Raw genomic sequence first — 19202 nt, forward strand, 5'->3', positions numbered from 1 at the left:
CAAATCTAGCCTCTAGGACTCTAGGATGCTCGAACTGTGTGCTGTAGATATCTATGCAAAAGGAAATTATTTTTTCTTACAAATGATTGAAATAAACTGTGTGAAGCATGTATGTCATGTATAATTTTTTAAATTCTGTGTTGAGTATAAGAATGAAGCATTTTTCATGGACTGGTGTGAGTGTGAATGTGTCTGTATTGTATGTATGGTGTTTCTGGGATCTTTGTACGTATGCAAGATCTTGTATTAAGAAACCCCACCCCTGCATTTTCAGATGTTCTAAATGAAATTAAGACTTGCAATTTGAACAGTTGTGGACATTTGTAGACAAAGACTTTGAAAATTTGTATTGAGATCATTTTTAGCACGGTACTGTGTTTGAAAACCAATGTTCATGATTTAAAATTTTTAAACTTGAACTGTGTGCAGTAGATATCTCTATGTAGAGAACACTTCTTATTAATTTGAAAACTGGTTGTATACCATGAAAAGTAGTGTGGGGGTGGGGTGGAACCATGTTTAGGGTCAATTTCAATTCCTCCCCACTACTTATGTCATTCTCAGGTGATGGTCTTTTCTAGTCCTGAAATCAAGCTTTCAAAGGACTGATTTTCCACAGTATTCTATCCACATAAGTGACGTTTTTTTTCGTTTTTTTTTAAAAAACCGTGGCTGTGCAAAATGTGTGAAGAAAGAGAAAAGCAGGTGAAAGCGTGGTTACTTTGTGTATGAGGGAGACCATCCTGACCTATTGTTTTATGATGATCCTTACAGCAAGTGTTCGAACTGGCAATTGTTTGTTTTGTAACTATGTACTTTTTATAGGCAAAAAAAAAATAAAAATAAATAAACGTTCTAGCAAGGGAGTGTTGCTTCTTCGGTCACTGCTGATTCTGTACTCGAATAAATAAATTTTAATGAGTGAGTGTTCACATCTTCTTCTTAGGAATGGTTTTGTTCCTAGTTTTGTCACAATTTAGGTTTTAAAGATTTTGTTGGCAAGTTTTACCGCACCAAGTTATTTTGGTCTTCCAGTTGTTTTATTTGCTTTAAGTTCAGCCTTTTCATGGATGCAGTTTTCTGTCTTTTAGATTTGGGCCTCTTTGTTGTACGTTTTAAAAATTTGCCTTTTATCTCTTGTGGTTGTCCATTTATCTCTTGCGTTTGTTTTGTTTTGCCGAAACTACGGCTGAAATTCTCCAAGAGGGCCACCCATTGTTGAAGAGAAAAGTGGTTTTGTTAAACCAGTTGACGTCGTGGAGAGTGTCAATTATAATTTTATTTTAAAAACACCGCAAGGTGGGAAGTGCCATTTCGACAGGTGTTTGTTGTCTTGGACAAGTAGCAGTTCGGGCAAGTTGGGCTGTACTTGTGTGACTTGCATGTTTAGGATCTTATCTTCTCTTGTGTCGACTGTCCTGCATTTTTCACTTCCAGATCTGACAGCGTCTTTGGCTTTACTTCCGCTGCCTCTTCTTGCCTTCCCCAAAGATGCGTTTGGGTGGGGTGGAGGGGTGTTTCTGTTCCTTCTACTTTTTGTTAAATTTTAACATTTTATTACTCTTATCTTTTTCTGCTTACCAATGTCTGTGGTGTAACTGTTGAACGCTTTACTGTACTGTTGCATGCAGAAGACCATGGTGTGGTTCTCATATGGAGCGATGCCTTTGGGAATATAGTATTCCGTATTCCCTTTAACCTGGGCTAGCCCTGATACTGATCGACACAGTTGAAGCAGCGTGCCTCTCTAATGATCTAAATTGTGTCAATGTGGGTGCAAAACTGAAACATCTATGACTACAATTTTTGATCAGCTTCCTGGCCCAGTGTGGTTGGTTGGCGGGTGCTCTGGTGTGGTTTACTCCTTCTTTCCTATTCTATCAAACCTCTGTTGCTTATATCTGTCATCCATTTTGTGTTACTCTTTGGTGACTCCCCTATAAATCTCTCACTAAAACTAAAACCGAGCACATTGTGACTTATCACACAAACTCCCCATCTACATCATCTAACATTCTGACCTTTTCTATTTTGTCCTCCTAGTTTGTCATATTCAGCGTTATTTTATTCCTTTTGATTGAATTTGGAGAAACATTTGGAAGTCAAAGTTTTACCGTCTAATATGTGGTGACACACACACACACACACACGCTAGCAAAATTTTTCCGAAAGAATTTAGATGGATTTAAAACTTTTTAGATGTTAATTATTTTTTAAATTTTAGTTTAAAATATCAATACTTACTATTCTCAACTGTTTCGTACTTTTTAGAAACAAAGCCTGGATTAGAATATCAGTTTATGATTGGTGTTTTTTCCCTTTTGGTCATATGTGACATGCTATGCAACCCGTTTAAAAAACCCAACTCAAATTGGAGAGTCTTGGGCTTCTCAACTTCTTCGTATCATCATCGTTTAATTATTATCATAATTGTCATCATTATCACTATCACCACCACTTACCATAATCATTATCATCATCGCCACCACCATTATCCTAATAATCACCATCACCACCACTACCTCCATACCTTTACTTCATCATCATCATCATTACATCACCACCGCCACCACGTCATCATCAACATTGTCAATTTTGCCCTATACTGTTGTCAGTTTGCGCCTGACTTGAGTTTTCTCATTTCTATGTTGTGGCCTCAACTTTGTCATGCCAACGCGCCCCAACCCACCCGCTAGTGTTTATGAAAATTATCCTTTCTTCCGTACATTTTTTGTGTGAATCAGTTCATAATGTTGATGGTAGTGCTCAGAATGAAAATCAAACCGAAGTCCAAATTTGTTTGCAGTTATCTTTACATCCACTTTGTGGACTATGTTCTCTTTTTCAACCATCAGTGAGTTGCAGGGAGATTTAACTAATAGTATAGTAGTTTCTGGGAGTGGAGATTCCATTAGCTTGTATTCAAATATTTCTTGGTAAAGTGGTAAGGTCCTTTACACACTGAAGTCCAGAGGTTGATTTCCATGTGGGAAAATATTTTAATAAAAATTTAATAAGAATCTTGGTCTTTCAGCCGGGGCGTTGTATCCCTTTCAGCCCAGGTTTGGTCCTGATAGGCAGAGTTGAAGCTTGCCTCCTGTATGATCTAAATTGTGTCTATAGGGGGTGGGGGGGGGGGAATTAAAAATTCCTACATAGAATTAGATAGAAAAAAAACTAACACTATCTACTAACAGATGATTGTATTTATTCTCATGATTTTCCCTGGTGCTTATATTATGACAGCTGATGCAAGAATTACTACTTTGATGATAAATGCCAGCGTCTGAATGGGAATATGTGGGGAATGGGTGTCTGTACAGTTAAAGTTGTTGATTTGAAGGGCTGAAGATGCAATGTTATGACAATGGCAATTTTATGGGTGTGAGAGTGTATGGCCTTTTGCATCTTGATAGACTATCTTAAGCAGTATACATGAAATAGCTTTGCCAGGGTGGTAAACGTAGAGGAAGTAGATTAGTGTGAGAATGTTTTGTATGTAGTCAAAAATGGAAAAGTAGTTGGAATGGGATAGTTTTTCTGTGGTTGATTTCTCATTTTGAAAAAAGTATAACCATGAATTTGTACATTTTGCTTTATCAAGTATGAATTGATTCAGCGTGTTTCACTGATGTGGATTAATTTTGTATCGTGGCTTTTGTGGTAGGACTGACTAACCCCAGCAAAACCAAAAATTTATTTGGTTTCATCACAGCTGCCAAGCTGGCAGTTAGGTGTTTGGCTTCATTTCTAATGTTTTAGAAGTTTTTCAAGTCTTTCACTGAGTAAATGAAATGGATAATTTACAGTTGATTCTTTACATTAATAAAATTTCTGAGGGTTATCCTTTCTTATCCTAAAGACGATGGTATATATTTTTTTCAGTGGTTGGGGGGTGGGTGTTACTAGTACTAGGAGTTGTGCTGTCAGTGGGGACTACTTCTGTCCCATCCATCAGGTACCGTACTGGAGTTGTTTTTTCACTTCTCTTGTAATATTCTTTTTTCATTTCTGCACAAAATGACCATATTGTGTTGGTGCATGCCTCTCTGTATCATACTAGTATTTGAAACTGTTTTTTCTTTAATAATGACGCAGACGACATACTACTCAATAATTTAATTTTGATACATTTTCGTTGCTTACTTGGTGTTCTGCTATAGGTTGGTCCCTTTGCTGTTTGCCTGCTCACACAATGGCTTAGTTCTACAGTATTTCATATTGTTGGTCAGTAAGTTATAGTAAATAATTCAAGAATCTGTGACAGTTGGTTACAGGTTCTTGTGCTCAGCATAATATTTGTTTTGTTTTGTTTGCCACTGATAACGATATAGTGCTCTTTCTGGTAAGGCCAGGGCAGGCTGGCGGGGGATTGGAGAGCACCACCTATCACTTCTATCTCTGTAGAAGAAACTGGCTCTCTCTCTAGAAGTAGAAGATGTACATCTATAGATGCTCTCCCTATCCCTACAAAGTCTGTGTGCAGTATTGGAAAACAAGTTCCGTTCTTCCACTTCTGCCATGTGAACACCTCTTTAGGGACACATTTTTTCCTTCCAGGAAGATATTATTTTTTTCGATGTGCATCTCTTTAGTTTAGTTTTAGTTTTAGTAAGAGGTTTATGGCACTCGCAACTCTTTTGTCAAACAAAGAAATGGAAGACTTCTTGCTTTTTCGCTCATGCTCTCATGAAAAGTAAAAGCTCTGCGATGAAATTTATATGTGTCAAAATGAAAACCTGACTGGTTTGTTGTAAGAACCAAGTCTGTAAAATGAGGAAGGACCCTACTACTACATAGGTGACCTGCTAATGCCAGGCGCAGTTGTTGGTAAACAGAGGCAATCAACATGTAATTGCACTGTAATTACAAATATTTTTAGTCTTAAGAGTTATATGTCACATCCTTTAAAAAAGATTATTTTGCATGATTTCTATATGGTCGCCGATATTTTGGGTCGGTAGTGTCCATAGCTTTTTGTGGCCTGTCCTTCTCTGTATTTTGTAAGTTTTTTAGACTGATAATCTACTGGTCGTAATTGACGTAGGCAGTTGCCATGAAGGAGTGTTTAAAATTACTTTTTGTGCGATTTGTTTGTAAATATAGTAAATACATGTACAGATCTGAGAATAGTTGTTAAGACCAGGTGCAAAAAAAGCTGAAATTAAAAGGGTTAAAACGTAGTTTTGTCGCCTTTTTTGTTGTGGTGAATACAGAAGTGAAGCTTCTTTTCATGAATTGTTCTCTGGGAGTTGCTTCTATGAAATCTGGGGAAAATTTTGAAAACCCAAGACTTCCCACTCCTTGGTTGAGTCTTTTTGTTTAAAAAGTAGTTGTGCCATTTGTTTGAAACTTATAGTAGTTTAGTAAAAGTACATCATGTAGGTTTGGAACATTTTGTAAGGAGGATGACTATGTAGGTGCAGTTATATGTTGACTGGATGGCACTTTCTTGCTTCCTTAAACTGAAACGGATGATGAGACTTGTATGGCTTGAAAATACTGTGCAGAAATACCCAAGACTTAACTTTATGTTTTGTGACTGGTTAGTGCATTTTTTTTGTCAAAGGAGGGTGTTAGTGGGTGCTCTGGTGTGGTTTGCTCTTTCTTTCCAATCAAACGTCTGTCGTCCTGGTCTCTCCTCCCTTTTTTTGTATGTTATTATCTAGTAACACCTCTAATCTTTCGGCACTTTTAGGATCTCATTGTGTTGCAAGTGCCATTAAACTCTCACTAAAACTAAAAACTTGTCAAAGGACAAGCAGGTAAACCTTTTGTCAGGAGAACCATGGGTTTTCTCACGGTGTCAGATGTAGTTCCCTTATCTGCCACTGATACTTTCACCTGACATATGCACTGGTGTGGGTGGTAAGTGAGGTCACTAATGTGGCGTGCCCTTTCTTTCCTATCAAACATCTATCATCCTTATCTCTCCTCCTCCTTTCCTGCAGGTGGTTAGAGGGTGCCTCTGGTTGGTTGTACTTTTAACTTTCCCTCTGTTGTTTCTACCAGTCTTACTTTTCCCCAACTATAAATGACAGTTATTATATCAGAGTAAGTCTGATTCCCTGTACGGACTTCTCAGTTGACATCCACCCCCTTGCGCTCATATGACCTTATGCATTTTCGAGCCCCGTAAAACCTCTTCTAAAAAAACTTTAAAACTTGATGTCATCTCTCATACCCCGTTTTCACTGTACTGCTTTTGGCCTTTCTGTTTGTTATGTGTGTGGTTATAGTTGTCTATGGATGCATTTGTAAAGTCTGAAAACCTTGATTTCCTGGGACTTATCCTTGGAATGAAATGAATTGCACTGCACATCTGGTCTTAAGCATTTGCTGTAAAAATATCTGTTCATATTCTGGTTTTACATATCATATCATATTTAATCTCAGTCATTAAGCCGAGTGTTTATGCATTTCTTTTTGTACAGCTCATGAGCATTTTTACATAATTAATTGCTTTTTTTCCCCCAAGACCAGTGTATCACACCCAGATTTTTTTCCTTATCAAGAAGTGTGACTATTTTAAATATTTTCCTAATCTTTTGCTATATAGGAGCAGCCTCATACATGATTGAAACCACAATAAACCACAGCTTGTTCAGTTACACTTTTGAGTTTCTCACTTTGATCTCTGTGTACTTGGGTTTTACTTTGATCTGTGCATATTTGACTTTGATCTTTGCAGACTTGTCTGTCAGTTTGTTCTGTTTGTACTTGTCTGTCAGTTTGTTCTGTTTGTACTTGTCTGTCAGTTTGTTCTGTTTGTACTTGTCTGTCAGTTTGTTCTGTTTGTACTTGTCTGTCAGTTTGATCTGTGTGTACTTGTCTTTCTCTGGTCTGTGTGTACTTGTCTGTCACTTTGATCTGTGTGTACTTGTCTTTTTGATCTGTGTGTACTTGTCTTTTTGATCTGTGTGTACTTGTCTTTTTGATCTGTGTGTACTTGTCTTTTTGATCTGTGTGTACTTGTCTTTCTCTGGTCTGTGTGTACTTGTCTGTCAGTTTGATCTGTGTGTACTTGTCTGTCAGTTTGTTCTGTGTGTACTTGTCTGTCAGTTTGTTCTGTGTGTACTTGTCTGTCAGTTTGTTCTGTGTGTACTTGTCTTTCTCTGGTCTGTGTGTACTTGTCTGTCACTTTGTTCTGTGTGTACTTGTCTTTCTCTGGTCTGTTTGTACTTGTCTGTCACTTTGATCTGTGTGTACTTGTCTTTTTGATCTGTGTGTACTTGTCTTTCTCTGGTCTGTGTGTACTTGTCTGTCACTTTGATCTGTGTGTTCTTGTCTGTCACTTTGTTGTGTACTTGTCTGTCAGTTTGATCTGTGTGTACTTGTCTGTCACTGTATGTACATACTTTTCTGTCACGTACTTGTCTGTTGCTGTGTGTACTCGTCTGTTGCTACTCTGTAGAATCAATACTGTCGAAATTGTCCAAGATGGCTATTATCGAGGAGAAAAGTGTGGTTGGTTGTCTTTGACAGGTGAATGTCTTGGACACTGTCATTATTAAAGATAACATAAATGTAAGAGGGAAAGTGGATATTTGTTCAGAGGTTTGTCTTAAACAGGTGGCTGGTAGAGCAGGTTCAACTGTATTAACATGTATACAGTTTTCATGGCCCTCTACACGCATGATGAAGTTCTGTCTGTAAGGGATCAATAACTGCCTCGTAAATGGCCTACTTTACCTGTTTCAGAGGATGTTAATCCAGTATGACCGGCATCTGCAGTGTAATGGTTAGGATACAGTCATGTATTCATCTTGTACTCTTGAGTTTGTGTTCGATTCCTACATGGGGAAGACATTGTATGTGTGTGTAGTCCATTGTCGCCATCGTTCATTGTTGTTTGTCAAAATACGAGGTTTTCAGAAGAAAAAAACTTCTATTTTGGGAAGGACATTATCGTAATACAAAATGTTTAATTCATCTAAATCCGCAACTAATTTAAGAAGAGGAATGAGACTAGGACTAATCGATATTTGATTTTTTTCTTGAAATTTTGACATACGACAATGTTGAATGACGACGAAGATTTGTTTCTTCGTCTTTCTTCTGGGATATATTATATACACCACACAGCCTGAGTTGGTCCTGATTGGCTGGGTCGAAACTGCCTGTCTCTCCTTCTATCTAAATAATGAATGTTTATGGAAGCTTAAATTCTATGTTAGAATAATTAGTTAATTTACAATGAATATTAATAATATAATAATACATTGTAAATTAACTGAAGATGAACTAAATAAATTAAAATAGTGTCATTGTTGAACCTGCTCTAATGATCACCTGTACAAACGGCCACTTTCTACTCCCCCCCCAGCGTTTTTTCTATATTATACATGTACTGACATTGTCCAAGAGGCAGTCTGTGTCACTGTCTAAGACAACCACTTTTTCTCCTCAACAATCGGTGACTGCTCTGAACAGGTTCGACTATGATATAAAAGAAATAACAATTGATAGGTCAGTTCTGTTGACCTAAGACATAGTACCTGGTACATGTATCTCCAAAGGATTTCACTAAGTTTTGAGACTCATGTTCTTAGACGAAAAGATAAACAGAAGAGTCAACACTGGTGTAGTGGTTAGGCGCTTTGCTGTTTCACGCAGGAGACCCACGTTCGATTTCCGAGTGGGGATAAATTTTTAAAGAGTACCTGAATATTTCTTTTGGGATGTTTTATCCCTCTCAATCCATGTTGGTAATGATAGGCAGGGTAAAAAACCCGCCTCCTAAATCAGTAAATGATCATCTAAATTGTGTCGATGGGGGCGTAAAAGCAACTACATTTAAAGAAAAACAAGCTGATTCCATCTTCTGGCTATGAACTCAGGACCAAAGGGTCTGTCTTGACGCACAATTCTGTCTCAAGTCAGGCGTTTTATGATGCTATTATAGTTAAGGACTTAACCTAACTAAAGGAAACTCTTTCTATAGAAAAATGACGTTGTTCCAAAGCTTTCAACAATCATGACGTGGTAGATGTCTGAGCCTGGTCATGACAACCCGAAACAATGCAATTTTGAACACATTTAATACTTTTTAAAACAACGGTATCATTGACAATGTTATATGGTTTCTTTTAAAAAAGCATAATTTGTGAACACAGAAATTTGATAAGTGAATATCCCTGTAGCAGGATGAAATTTTTGCAAGAGAATTGGGATCGAACATAAAAATGACATCCTCACGAGAAAAGACTTATTTCATAGTAATCCCATCCATTCCATCCACACTTTGTAAAATTGTACATTCAATGTTATTGATTCACAGACTGAGTAGACATGTAAGGTAAATCATATTTCTCATGGCAGTGAACATAAATGAAAGTCTATATAACTATAACTATAACTAAGAGTCGCTAGTAAATGGAAGCATTATCTTGTCTATGTTAAAAAAAAAAAAAATCAATGATGTGACATATCATTGATAGACTTTTCAACTGGTCTTACCCCAGCCGAAAGCTATCTCGCTTATAAGTGGATCAAATGTTACCAAATTTCACACATATAATAACTAGCATTGTAAGGAGTCTTAAAATCCGCAATCAATTTTTAGAGAAAAAAAATTCATGGATACGGCGACCATACTGGATTTTGTTGACATGTCTTACGATACTTACATAATTAATAGCGCACTTATTTTTCATGGAAATAAATTGGTTTTTTTTGCACGCACCTTAGCAAACAATAGATCTACAAATCTACACGTCAGTCTATGAAAACCAGTCTGGCACACTTAACTCATACCTACATGTACTGTACTAGTGAAAAATTTATAATTAATATATGAATGACGAATGATAATAATAAATAGGATCTATATAGTAGCCTACTCTATTTTGGTAGAAAACAAATGGCTGAAGTGAGAGAAAGAGAAAAGGACACCTAATAACTTTTCAATACAATTAATTAGCAAAGATGAAGAGTAAATGTTGCTTATTAGTGGCCAGATGCATATCATATTTTTAATGCAACAAAGACAAATAAAAATAAGTAAATTGGTGTATCTTAATCCGTCAAAAGTTACAAACAAGAAGTCGTGTATTTTTTCAAATGACTGTGTAAACCTGGTCATGGTAACTATGAGTGGAACACTGTCATCTTTCAGAGCAAAATAAACTGGTTCCTAGGCAGAATTGGTTCATAGCATCCTCTGACTTGTCAATTTTCAAATAATAAAGTCAAAATACTTATACGTCTACGCCTAAGTATATATACAAAGACCTGTATTATACATACAGTCTAGCACACACAAAGCGAAATCAGTGGGGCGTGGAAATCTTTACATAATTTACAAATTTCTTATGTATATGTATATTATGTATGTTTTACAAACAAAGAATATACATGTATAAGAATAATTCAGGCCCTGAAAATCTGTTTCATAATGTGTATGTTAAACTGTATGAGGACTGGGGGAAATACATCATAATTAATGATGTACCAAGTGCAGCAGAGGGAGGACTCGACAGTTTCGAATACAAGAACTCATGAACAAAAACAGTGACCTAACAACAGCCCTGTGTTAAGAACTACTAAAAAGCAGTCGAGGTACCAACTGGCAACAATAAAAAAAAAATTTAATCCTGACTTCACTGACCTCATGGAAATGAGCACAATGGACAAAAAATTTAGAAATCATCTTTTCTCGCAGAAAATACATGACATTTTTATGCAAAGTGCAATATGACACGCACAAAGAGATCAAAATACTTTGATTAATGAATTAATGTATAAACATGAACACATTAAACAGTTATCCAGTACAGTATGTACTTCAATAATCCAGATTTATCAAAAAAATCAGTACGTCTGTTATAAAGACCTGAGAAAATACAGTAGGCCCTATTATATGCCATCTCAGAAAAACTATCAAATGTCCACACATCATTCTTTGACATACCTTCTTCCCGGAGACGCAATTCCTTTCTTAAAAATAGAAAAAAAACGTGTATTCTGTAAAGTCAATACAAGGTATGAAAATACAGTTGGTTCTGGAAGTAGTGTCGGAGAGTCAGCACCAAGATATTAATGCATGGCATGAGAAAAACTGAGCAATCATGCACGAATTGTCTTACAGAAAATAGCTTTGTTATCAGACCAGTCTAGGAAAAAAGCATGACTGTGAAGAGGAAAAGCTTTGGTTATGGTTATACACAAGCTAGATTACCCTGTGGCCCAGAGCATCATGATGGAAAAAAAAAATATAGGTATATATATATCCCTGTTATAGCTATTTTTATTTTTGAAGCAAAGTGTAACAGCATATACTTGTTACACAGCAAAAATCTTTTAGTTTAGTTTGGTAAAAGTTTTACGGTGCTCGCAACTGCATAAGGTTACCGTTATATATATGAATGCGTGCAATGAGAATCTAAATCTAACAATCCATTGTACTCTTTTATCCAGAAGAAAACGAACAGAATTCTTTTTGCAAAATAAAGGAAATGGAAGAGAAAAGGGCAAGATAGAGTTATAAGTCAAGCTGATGTTGACATTTCTGGGTTACATCAATTAATATATTTGTATCATCCATTACAACTTCATGACAAGTTTGGCTGCGATGGTGGAAAGCTGACAATGGAAGACTGCTGGCGTTACATGGCATGACGAAACATTTTTTAAAAAATGTTATAAATTAAAAAAAATAAAATGCTATCTTCAATTTAATGTATGGAAAACTGTTTTTTTAAAAATGGCTGCGCATACATATATTGGTCAGCAAATATTAGACATTTCACTGTTTTCTCACAACAATGTGAACACAAAAGATTGACAGACAATCTGAAATTCCATTTAGAAACGATTTGATTTTTGAACTCATCTTGAGCCATCAGAAAAAAACCCCCATATACATGCCAAAACATTACTGGTGGTGGTTGGTGGATGCTGTGGTGTAGTTTACCCTTTCTCTCCTATCAAATATCTATCATCTTTATCTCTCCTCTTTCTTTACTTTGTGTGTTCCTCTCACAAAATAAAACAGAACTTTCAGCGTAAACCAAAATTTTTTAACGCTTCCTTTTTTCCCAATAACATCAGTATCCTCTTCTACCCTATAAAAGTTCAAAAGGAAATTACATTTTGTTCTCTGCTCAGCAGTTGGAGATTTTTGTGTTCACCTGAAAACAACAGGCAAACAGAAATGTGAGGCTGGCTGAAAAAATGAGCTACTTCTCAGATTTTAGCCCTATGAACACAGATACATCAAATTCATAGGTTTTCGAATAAGTGACTCCGTGAAATTCTTGAATTTTGGAACACTCAAATGATTTTATATTTGGATTATTCTTTTGTCCAAGTGATCTATATTACTCAGCTGGCTCTGCTCTTCATTCCAGATCCAAAAACTTCACACTGGCCAAAAATGACTTTGGCAATTATCTTACGAGTGTGATGATATCATATATCTATGTTTTTTCCATTCAGTCCATCTCTGTCCTTATGTAGTTCTCACTTGTAAAATCTAAAATAATCTATCCGGTCTACCTTTCACTTCCTCTATGCTGTTCTCTTGTTGAGTTGTGAATAAAGTGTGTGAGCTTTTGTCCCTGCCATCTGCTTCTCAAAAATCTCATTAAATCTCTCAGATTGCGCCACTGTGAAGTTGTTCTTCCAATCTCCGACTTTACCTGAGGAGAGTACATGATAGTGTTAAAAATATAAAAGTGACATTCTTATAAAGGCTTTAACATTTTTCTTTCTTTAAAAAAAAAAAAAGTATAGGTGTTTTAAGCCCCGATCAACACAATTTAGTTCATTTAGAATGCAGGCTTTAACCCTGCTTGTCAGTGCCAACCCAGGCCAAGAGAGATACAACATCTCGGTAGAAAATAAGCCGGAGATACTTGATAAAAATTCTTTTCACATAAAAATTGAACACAGGTCTTCTGCCTACGGTGATGTGAAGTGCTTAACTGATGGCAAAGTGCCTTACTGCTACACCACACAGACTCTGGGTTAAATAAAGGGCTTTTGTTTTGTTTCGTTTCAGTAAGAGTTTTATTACGGTGCTCGTAACTTTGATCATTGATATATTCTCTTCTTAAATCCAATAGTGATAATGCAGAAAAAAAATATCCGTATAGACTTCAAGAGTTACACGTTAAGGTCTGCATGTAAGCATGAAGTTTTTGAAAGAAATGCTGTGAAGCTATGGTGAGCATTGTTGAGTTCTGAAGAAAGGCAAACATTTCTCTCCCTGGGTGGTTGGTGAGTGCTCTGGTGTGGTTTAGTTTGCTTCTTTTTTATTTTCAAGCATTTATCTTCCTTATCTCTCCTCTTTTTCTTTGTATATAAACAGACAGATAAAATGCCTCTAATCTCCACCAACACTTATATGACTTCTGTGTGTTGCAAATGCGGTAAATCTGTTTCTAAAACATAAAACAAAACAAACTTCTCACCTTTCCGATACATAATCGGGCTGTTGGAGCCCTCAAAAACTTCATTCTTCCCTTTTGTCGCTCGCATGTTGTCAAAGCTACATTTGTCAATGACCTGCTGAAGAAACTCGTCATCGTGACGGGTGCCTAAGAACTGCGCCATTTTTCTGAGTTGACCCAGTGTGTCCTGTAAAAAACCAGAGCAGGGGCGAGTGGGGGGGGGGTTACAGTTTCTCAGAAAAATACAGTTGAAATTGTCTGGACAATTAGCCATTAGAGCGGGTTTGGCAAAAATAGAAAACAGGGCCATGTTAGTGCCACTATACAGTTCATCATAAACACATGAAACAGTTAATAACACCTCAAATGCCATGTTAGTACCAATACACAGTTCATTATATAAACAATATGACAGTTAATAACACCTCATACAGAAGGTTGTCTTCCCCTCAATGTAGTCAACACCATAAATCCTCAGCAAGCTGTTCAACTGCTCTAAGCCAAAGAGAGAAAAAACTGTTTCATTCTTCTAAAAATTGTAGAGTAAAAATTGTTTTGTATCTTTTCTTGCTTTTATCATCATTTACAATTTGATTTTCAACAAATTACTTCTCAAGCACATGTAATTGATACCACAGGTTTAAAAATTTCAAACTTACTACTATTAATACACCAGGCCAATGAAATATTCTGTTTCTAGCTAAAATGATTAAGTAGGGTAAAAATGTGGCAAAAACAGACTAAAAACTACTTTGTGATGACAGTTACATCTATGTTATATAAGAAAGTGGGTGATTGGTGATCTGCTCTGTCTACATCTTTTCAACAATACTGCCTATAACTGTTACCGTTATCCTTTTCTGGTCCATAAGTGGGCATTATTGCCTTGATTGGACAATAAGTTTTGCTCTAATACTGAATGCAAAAGCTACAGGTCAAAGGACAGCTCTATCTAGACCTACATTTTTCTGTGGAAACTGGAGTAATAGATTTCTTAACCCTCTTGACCCGATGGGCCTGATATTGGGCTTCCTGGATAGCCTGATGGACCTGAAATTGGGCTCAGTACCTATTTTTTGTAATTCATAAATAGAAATTATTTTGTAAGCAAAACAATCTTCAATCTTTCAGATAATGTATATTGTACTTGGTGTCAGACAGTAAATAAAATCACGACAAATTTATGAAACATGTTTGTATGTTTTCCAGTATCTACCTATATTTTAACTACATACCTACTTTAGAGATACAAACAAAAATTATCCTGGGCTAAGAGGGTTAATGTAGAACCGGCTACTGTCATATAACAACATGGTTTTCTATTATGGCCGGCTTGATCTGAGGTTCCCCTCCCTGTCCCACTACAGGCTTTTGAAACTTACTTCTCAATGTTTTTAGCACAACAACCTTTAAGCTTTAAGAGCATTGTTTCTATACATTCTGAACAAAGTGTCCAACATACAGCACACAGTCAAACTTGCTCCAACAACTACCTGTCCAAGACAATCACCTGAGCGAATCACCACTTCCCACTCTCTCTTCCCCCTTCTCTTGATTTTTCCCCTTAAAATAACACTGTCCAAACAGATCCTCTGTCTCAGAAGAATATCACTTTTATCCTGGACAACGGGTGATCTATGGTTAGCTGGTTGATTTCGGGAAAGTAATCGAGTACGGTACCTATTAACATTGAAGAAGAGAACAAGGGCAGGCCAAGGTGTGAGCCACGGACTGTGGAAGACAGCGTGAGTGACAGTCAAGGCGCAGCGCAGAGAGTTGTCACCAGTCAGTGCAAGTTGGATCGCAACAAGAGGAAGGTGTGCATAGTTAAATCACAAGCGTGTATAGTTAAACTACATATTCATCTGAAACTGTTTGGTTCTAGCCTACATATTGTTATGCATCAAAATCTGCATAAATTGTGGCACACCAAACATACATATTTACTAGTGTCCCCAAACATAAGTGAAGACCTACCTCATGCATAGCTTCGTATGATGTGACATAAATAGGTTGGTCTAGGTTCTGTGCGATGCCTTCCTCCCAGCTCTTTGTGTAAGAGAACCAGGACTCATAGTCAACTGAGAAAACATAGGAGAACATGGATCTATGGAGACAGGTCATCCAAATCATGCAGTTCAAGTTAAAGGATTGTGCATGTAATTTTAAGACTAGAATATTTGTTTTCCCACTGTTTCACATGTTATTTAAACATTTTACGGCACTTGCAACACAATCAGGTAATATATGAGTATGAATATTGGAGGGGTTACGTGAGAGTAATAAACACAAAAAAAGGAGGAAGAAAGATTGGGAGCATAGATGTGTGATAGGAAAAAAGGAGCAAACCACACCAGAGCACCTGTCAACCACACACTTCTGCTGGTTAAGGTCTTGGTTTTATACTTCGAAAAAAACCCCACCTTAACCCTTTTTTCCTCTTGTAATTTCCCTGATATTAGTAGAAGTAGGACCTCATTAATTGGCAGTCATGGAAGAATATGTGAAAAATTACACTGGCGCCTTGCAGGTTAAAATGTGTGGATCTGAAGCACTGAATTAGAATGAACAGGACACAGACATTGACCCATGCATGCACGCACACACACACACACACACACACACACACAGACACACACACAGACACACACATACACACACATACACACACATATACACACACATACAAACACACATACATAACACAAATGCACATTATGCGCACACACATACACACACGCAAACACACACATATATACATAAGCATGGACTCATGTACACTAAGATAACAATAAACATAAAAACACATAGATTTAAATTTTAAAATATTTTTTGTTAAAAAGCCTCAAAACAAACAATTCTGTTTCCAACTTACCGTTCCCTTCCAGGAAGAGAGGAAGATAGTCTTGCCACTGTCCCTTGTACTTATAGTACTGCACAAGCTTCCTGTGATGGTGGAAGTAGCTCACAGCTACATCTCGAGGGTCGCGTGAAATGTAGACAAACTTGCTACGATTGGTGAAGAAGCTCTTCGATAAAAACTCAAAAGGATAATGTATATTAAGGGCCCTCGGAGATGGCAGTTTCTGAAAATTGAAGGATAAAAAGTAAAATTTAATAAACCTATGATTGCATCATATAATGAGTCATTGGATTTCTTGCTCATAACAAGCTTTTCAAATGGATACCAGGTCCTTTAATCCAAAGCAACAAAGTTGTCATCTTCTGAATAACTTATTCTCTGCCTAGTCAGGCATCACACTTGAAGTGTGTAGTGTAAAAATGTATAGCTTTAATTCCCCTTGCAATACTATGAGGTAATTTAAAAGATGGACGCTAAACTTCACTTTGAAGCAAACAAATTAAGAGAATTGAAGAAAACAAAAACCTTTATTTTAACATGATGTTCAGGCTATTATATGCAAAATAATAACAATATATATATTAATATTATTTATCTATTTACCTTAATAAGCAGTTACAGACCCAAAACCCTTTTTAATACAGTTGGTTTTCAAACTTGCCCAAGATACAGATTTTTAAAGTTCAATTCTCAGTGGGACTTCAATTTCTTTGCTTTATCCTCACATTATGTTCTTTCTCTCTACCCAACACCCTGATGCGAAACAAATGCTCAAATTTCAAAATGACTTCGCTAAGTTAGCTAGATGTTAAACCTCATTCTTGGAGGAGTGACGAGTCTGAGGAGTATCAAACATAAACGATTCATAGAAGCTCCACAATAAGCTATGATCAGGCTGGCTCCACAATAAGCTATGATCAGGTTAGATTTACACAGGCATTTACCTTTGGACAAGTAAGGTTATTGATTTCCATGATCATAAACGTTTTATGCTCTCATTGATACAGTTGAGATCATTTAGGAGGCTGCCTGATCTGACCCTGCTTGTCAGGGTCAAAGTAAACTGAATGGGAAACAACCTTCCACTTCTTGCAGAAAGATGAAAATACTTGACACATCAATTCTCCCATGCAGGAATCAAACTTTTGTCTCCAGCGTGAAATGGTAAAAAGCGTAACAAATATACCACAAGGAAATATTAAAGTTTTGGAGATTCTGGTTTTAAGTTTGCTGGCATTTTGTTTTCACCCACAGATATAACGGGTTGGCTGGGAGAGAGAATGGTCAAGCAGTTCAAACTTTGCAAATAAATCCCTTCCCATGAGTAAGTTTACCCGTTCATACACTGGTATAGACTACATTATAGAGCTTACTTGGTGTGATCAGTTCAGGATCATTTACTTTGTCTTATTCAAATTGAGCTACTTGAAAGTACTTTTACTTTTCATTCACAAGGGATGATAGACTCGATTTCATATCATTTTAGAACACTTACACATACAAACACAAGCAAACACACACACATATACAAACAAGAATAAACACATATACACAATACACAAACACTCACACACACAGTGAAACCTTCTCTAACAGCCATCTATCAGAGACAATCACCTGTACAAGTAACCAGTCCCACCTCCCACCCCCCACCAACCCCTAGCATTTTTTCAGTAATATAATGACACTGTCCAAAACATCCACCTGTGTAAGACAACAATTTTTCTCCTTGACAATGAGTAACTGTCGAGGACAATTTGAAATGTATACCATGGACTAACGATGAGTTGATGTGGTCAGGGGAGTGAAAAAAAAAGATGAACTTTTCGACCTTCGACTTAACCATTGGGACCGGTAAAGAAGAAGACGCGCTCATATGACCTTAGCAGTTGCGAGCGCCGTAAAACCTTATACTACTACTACTAAAGAAGAAGAGGTGCTGGGACCCGAAAAGAAGATCAACTTATCCGAAAATCAACTCATGCGAGTTAAACACAAGTGGAGTCAAATGTATTTCCAAATAGTTTCACTGACCTCCAGTTCCTCAGGAAGGATGAACTCTATCATACCATCATCCTTCTCCACCACTGGCACATCTGTTGTCCCTGCTAAAAGGAGTCGAACCATCTCCCAAACCCAGTGAGTCCCTGGGGAATAAAAAAGAAAATAGTCAAAGTTTCTTTGTTTGTTAGTCTGTTTGAGTAAAGAGGAACCCATCCACACAAAAATAGCCAATCTGTGCTCCAAAAAAAGTTGAGACAACCAGACATAAGTAAACAAAGGAAAAACACAGAATGAGGAATTATCCGTTATTCTTCCAACCACCCACATAATAAGTGAAAGCAAAAATCCCCTCCATTATCGGTAAATAAATAAATACATGTGGATAGACAGCCTGATATTTTTGTTTTACAATTTGTTAAGTCCTTTAAACAATAAAATGATAAACAATTTTCAAATAAAAGGAGGATTAAAATAATGTGAATAGATAAGAAAAAGATTTTAGAAAAAAAACAAACTAAAATTATTTACTTATTTACAATGAATGAATGAGGGTAAAAGTTCCTCAGTGGAAGTATTTGTAGAAGGAAATAAAATGAAACAGCTGACAGGACAAAACAAATAAACCAAACAAAAAAAGAATATCATGTGTGAACCCACCAGATTTAGGATAGGCACAGACGACTACATCATCCGGTCTTGCCTCGAACGTGAGTGCACCTTTGATCGCTTTCAAGTCAAAATCTGGATAGAGTCTTCCTTCATACTCCAGAACTGTGAGGGTGTTTCCCGACCCATCTGGGATTTGTTTCAGGGACATTTTCTGAAGGTTTTATCTGAATAAGAAAGGAAAAATTTGTTTTTAAAAATATATTTTTAAAAAGGGATATGAATTAAAATATAATGTAGGCAACAGTTCGATACAATATGCTATGTGTGCCAGA

At 36.7% G+C, this 19202-nt stretch overlaps 1 protein-coding gene across 6 annotated transcripts in view; it reads right to left on the minus strand.

The window, feature by feature from the left end:
* Window positions 1–9022: 9022 nt before the first annotated feature.
* Window positions 9023–19202, minus strand: part of LOC101863444 (sulfotransferase family cytosolic 1B member 1) — a 29761-nt gene continuing 19581 nt past the window's right edge. For all 6 annotated transcript variants that reach the window (XM_035970489.1, XM_005101176.3, XM_035970487.1 and 3 more), the window contains 6 exons: window positions 18919–19094; window positions 18292–18404; window positions 16270–16480; window positions 15372–15475; window positions 13416–13581; window positions 9023–12641 (listed from right to left, as the gene is read on the minus strand). In XM_035970489.1, the coding sequence (XP_035826382.1) occupies window positions 12511–12641; window positions 13416–13581; window positions 15372–15475; window positions 16270–16480; window positions 18292–18404; window positions 18919–19078 (885 nt within the window). In that variant the 5' untranslated portion in view covers window positions 19079–19094 and the 3' untranslated portion in view covers window positions 9023–12510. The remainder of the gene's footprint in view (window positions 12642–13415; window positions 13582–15371; window positions 15476–16269; window positions 16481–18291; window positions 18405–18918; window positions 19095–19202) is intronic.

The sequence above is a fragment of the Aplysia californica genome, unplaced genomic scaffold (genome assembly GCF_000002075.1).
Source record: "Aplysia californica isolate F4 #8 unplaced genomic scaffold, AplCal3.0 scaffold00272, whole genome shotgun sequence".
In the NCBI taxonomy this organism is placed as follows: Eukaryota; Metazoa; Mollusca; class Gastropoda; order Aplysiida; family Aplysiidae; genus Aplysia; species Aplysia californica.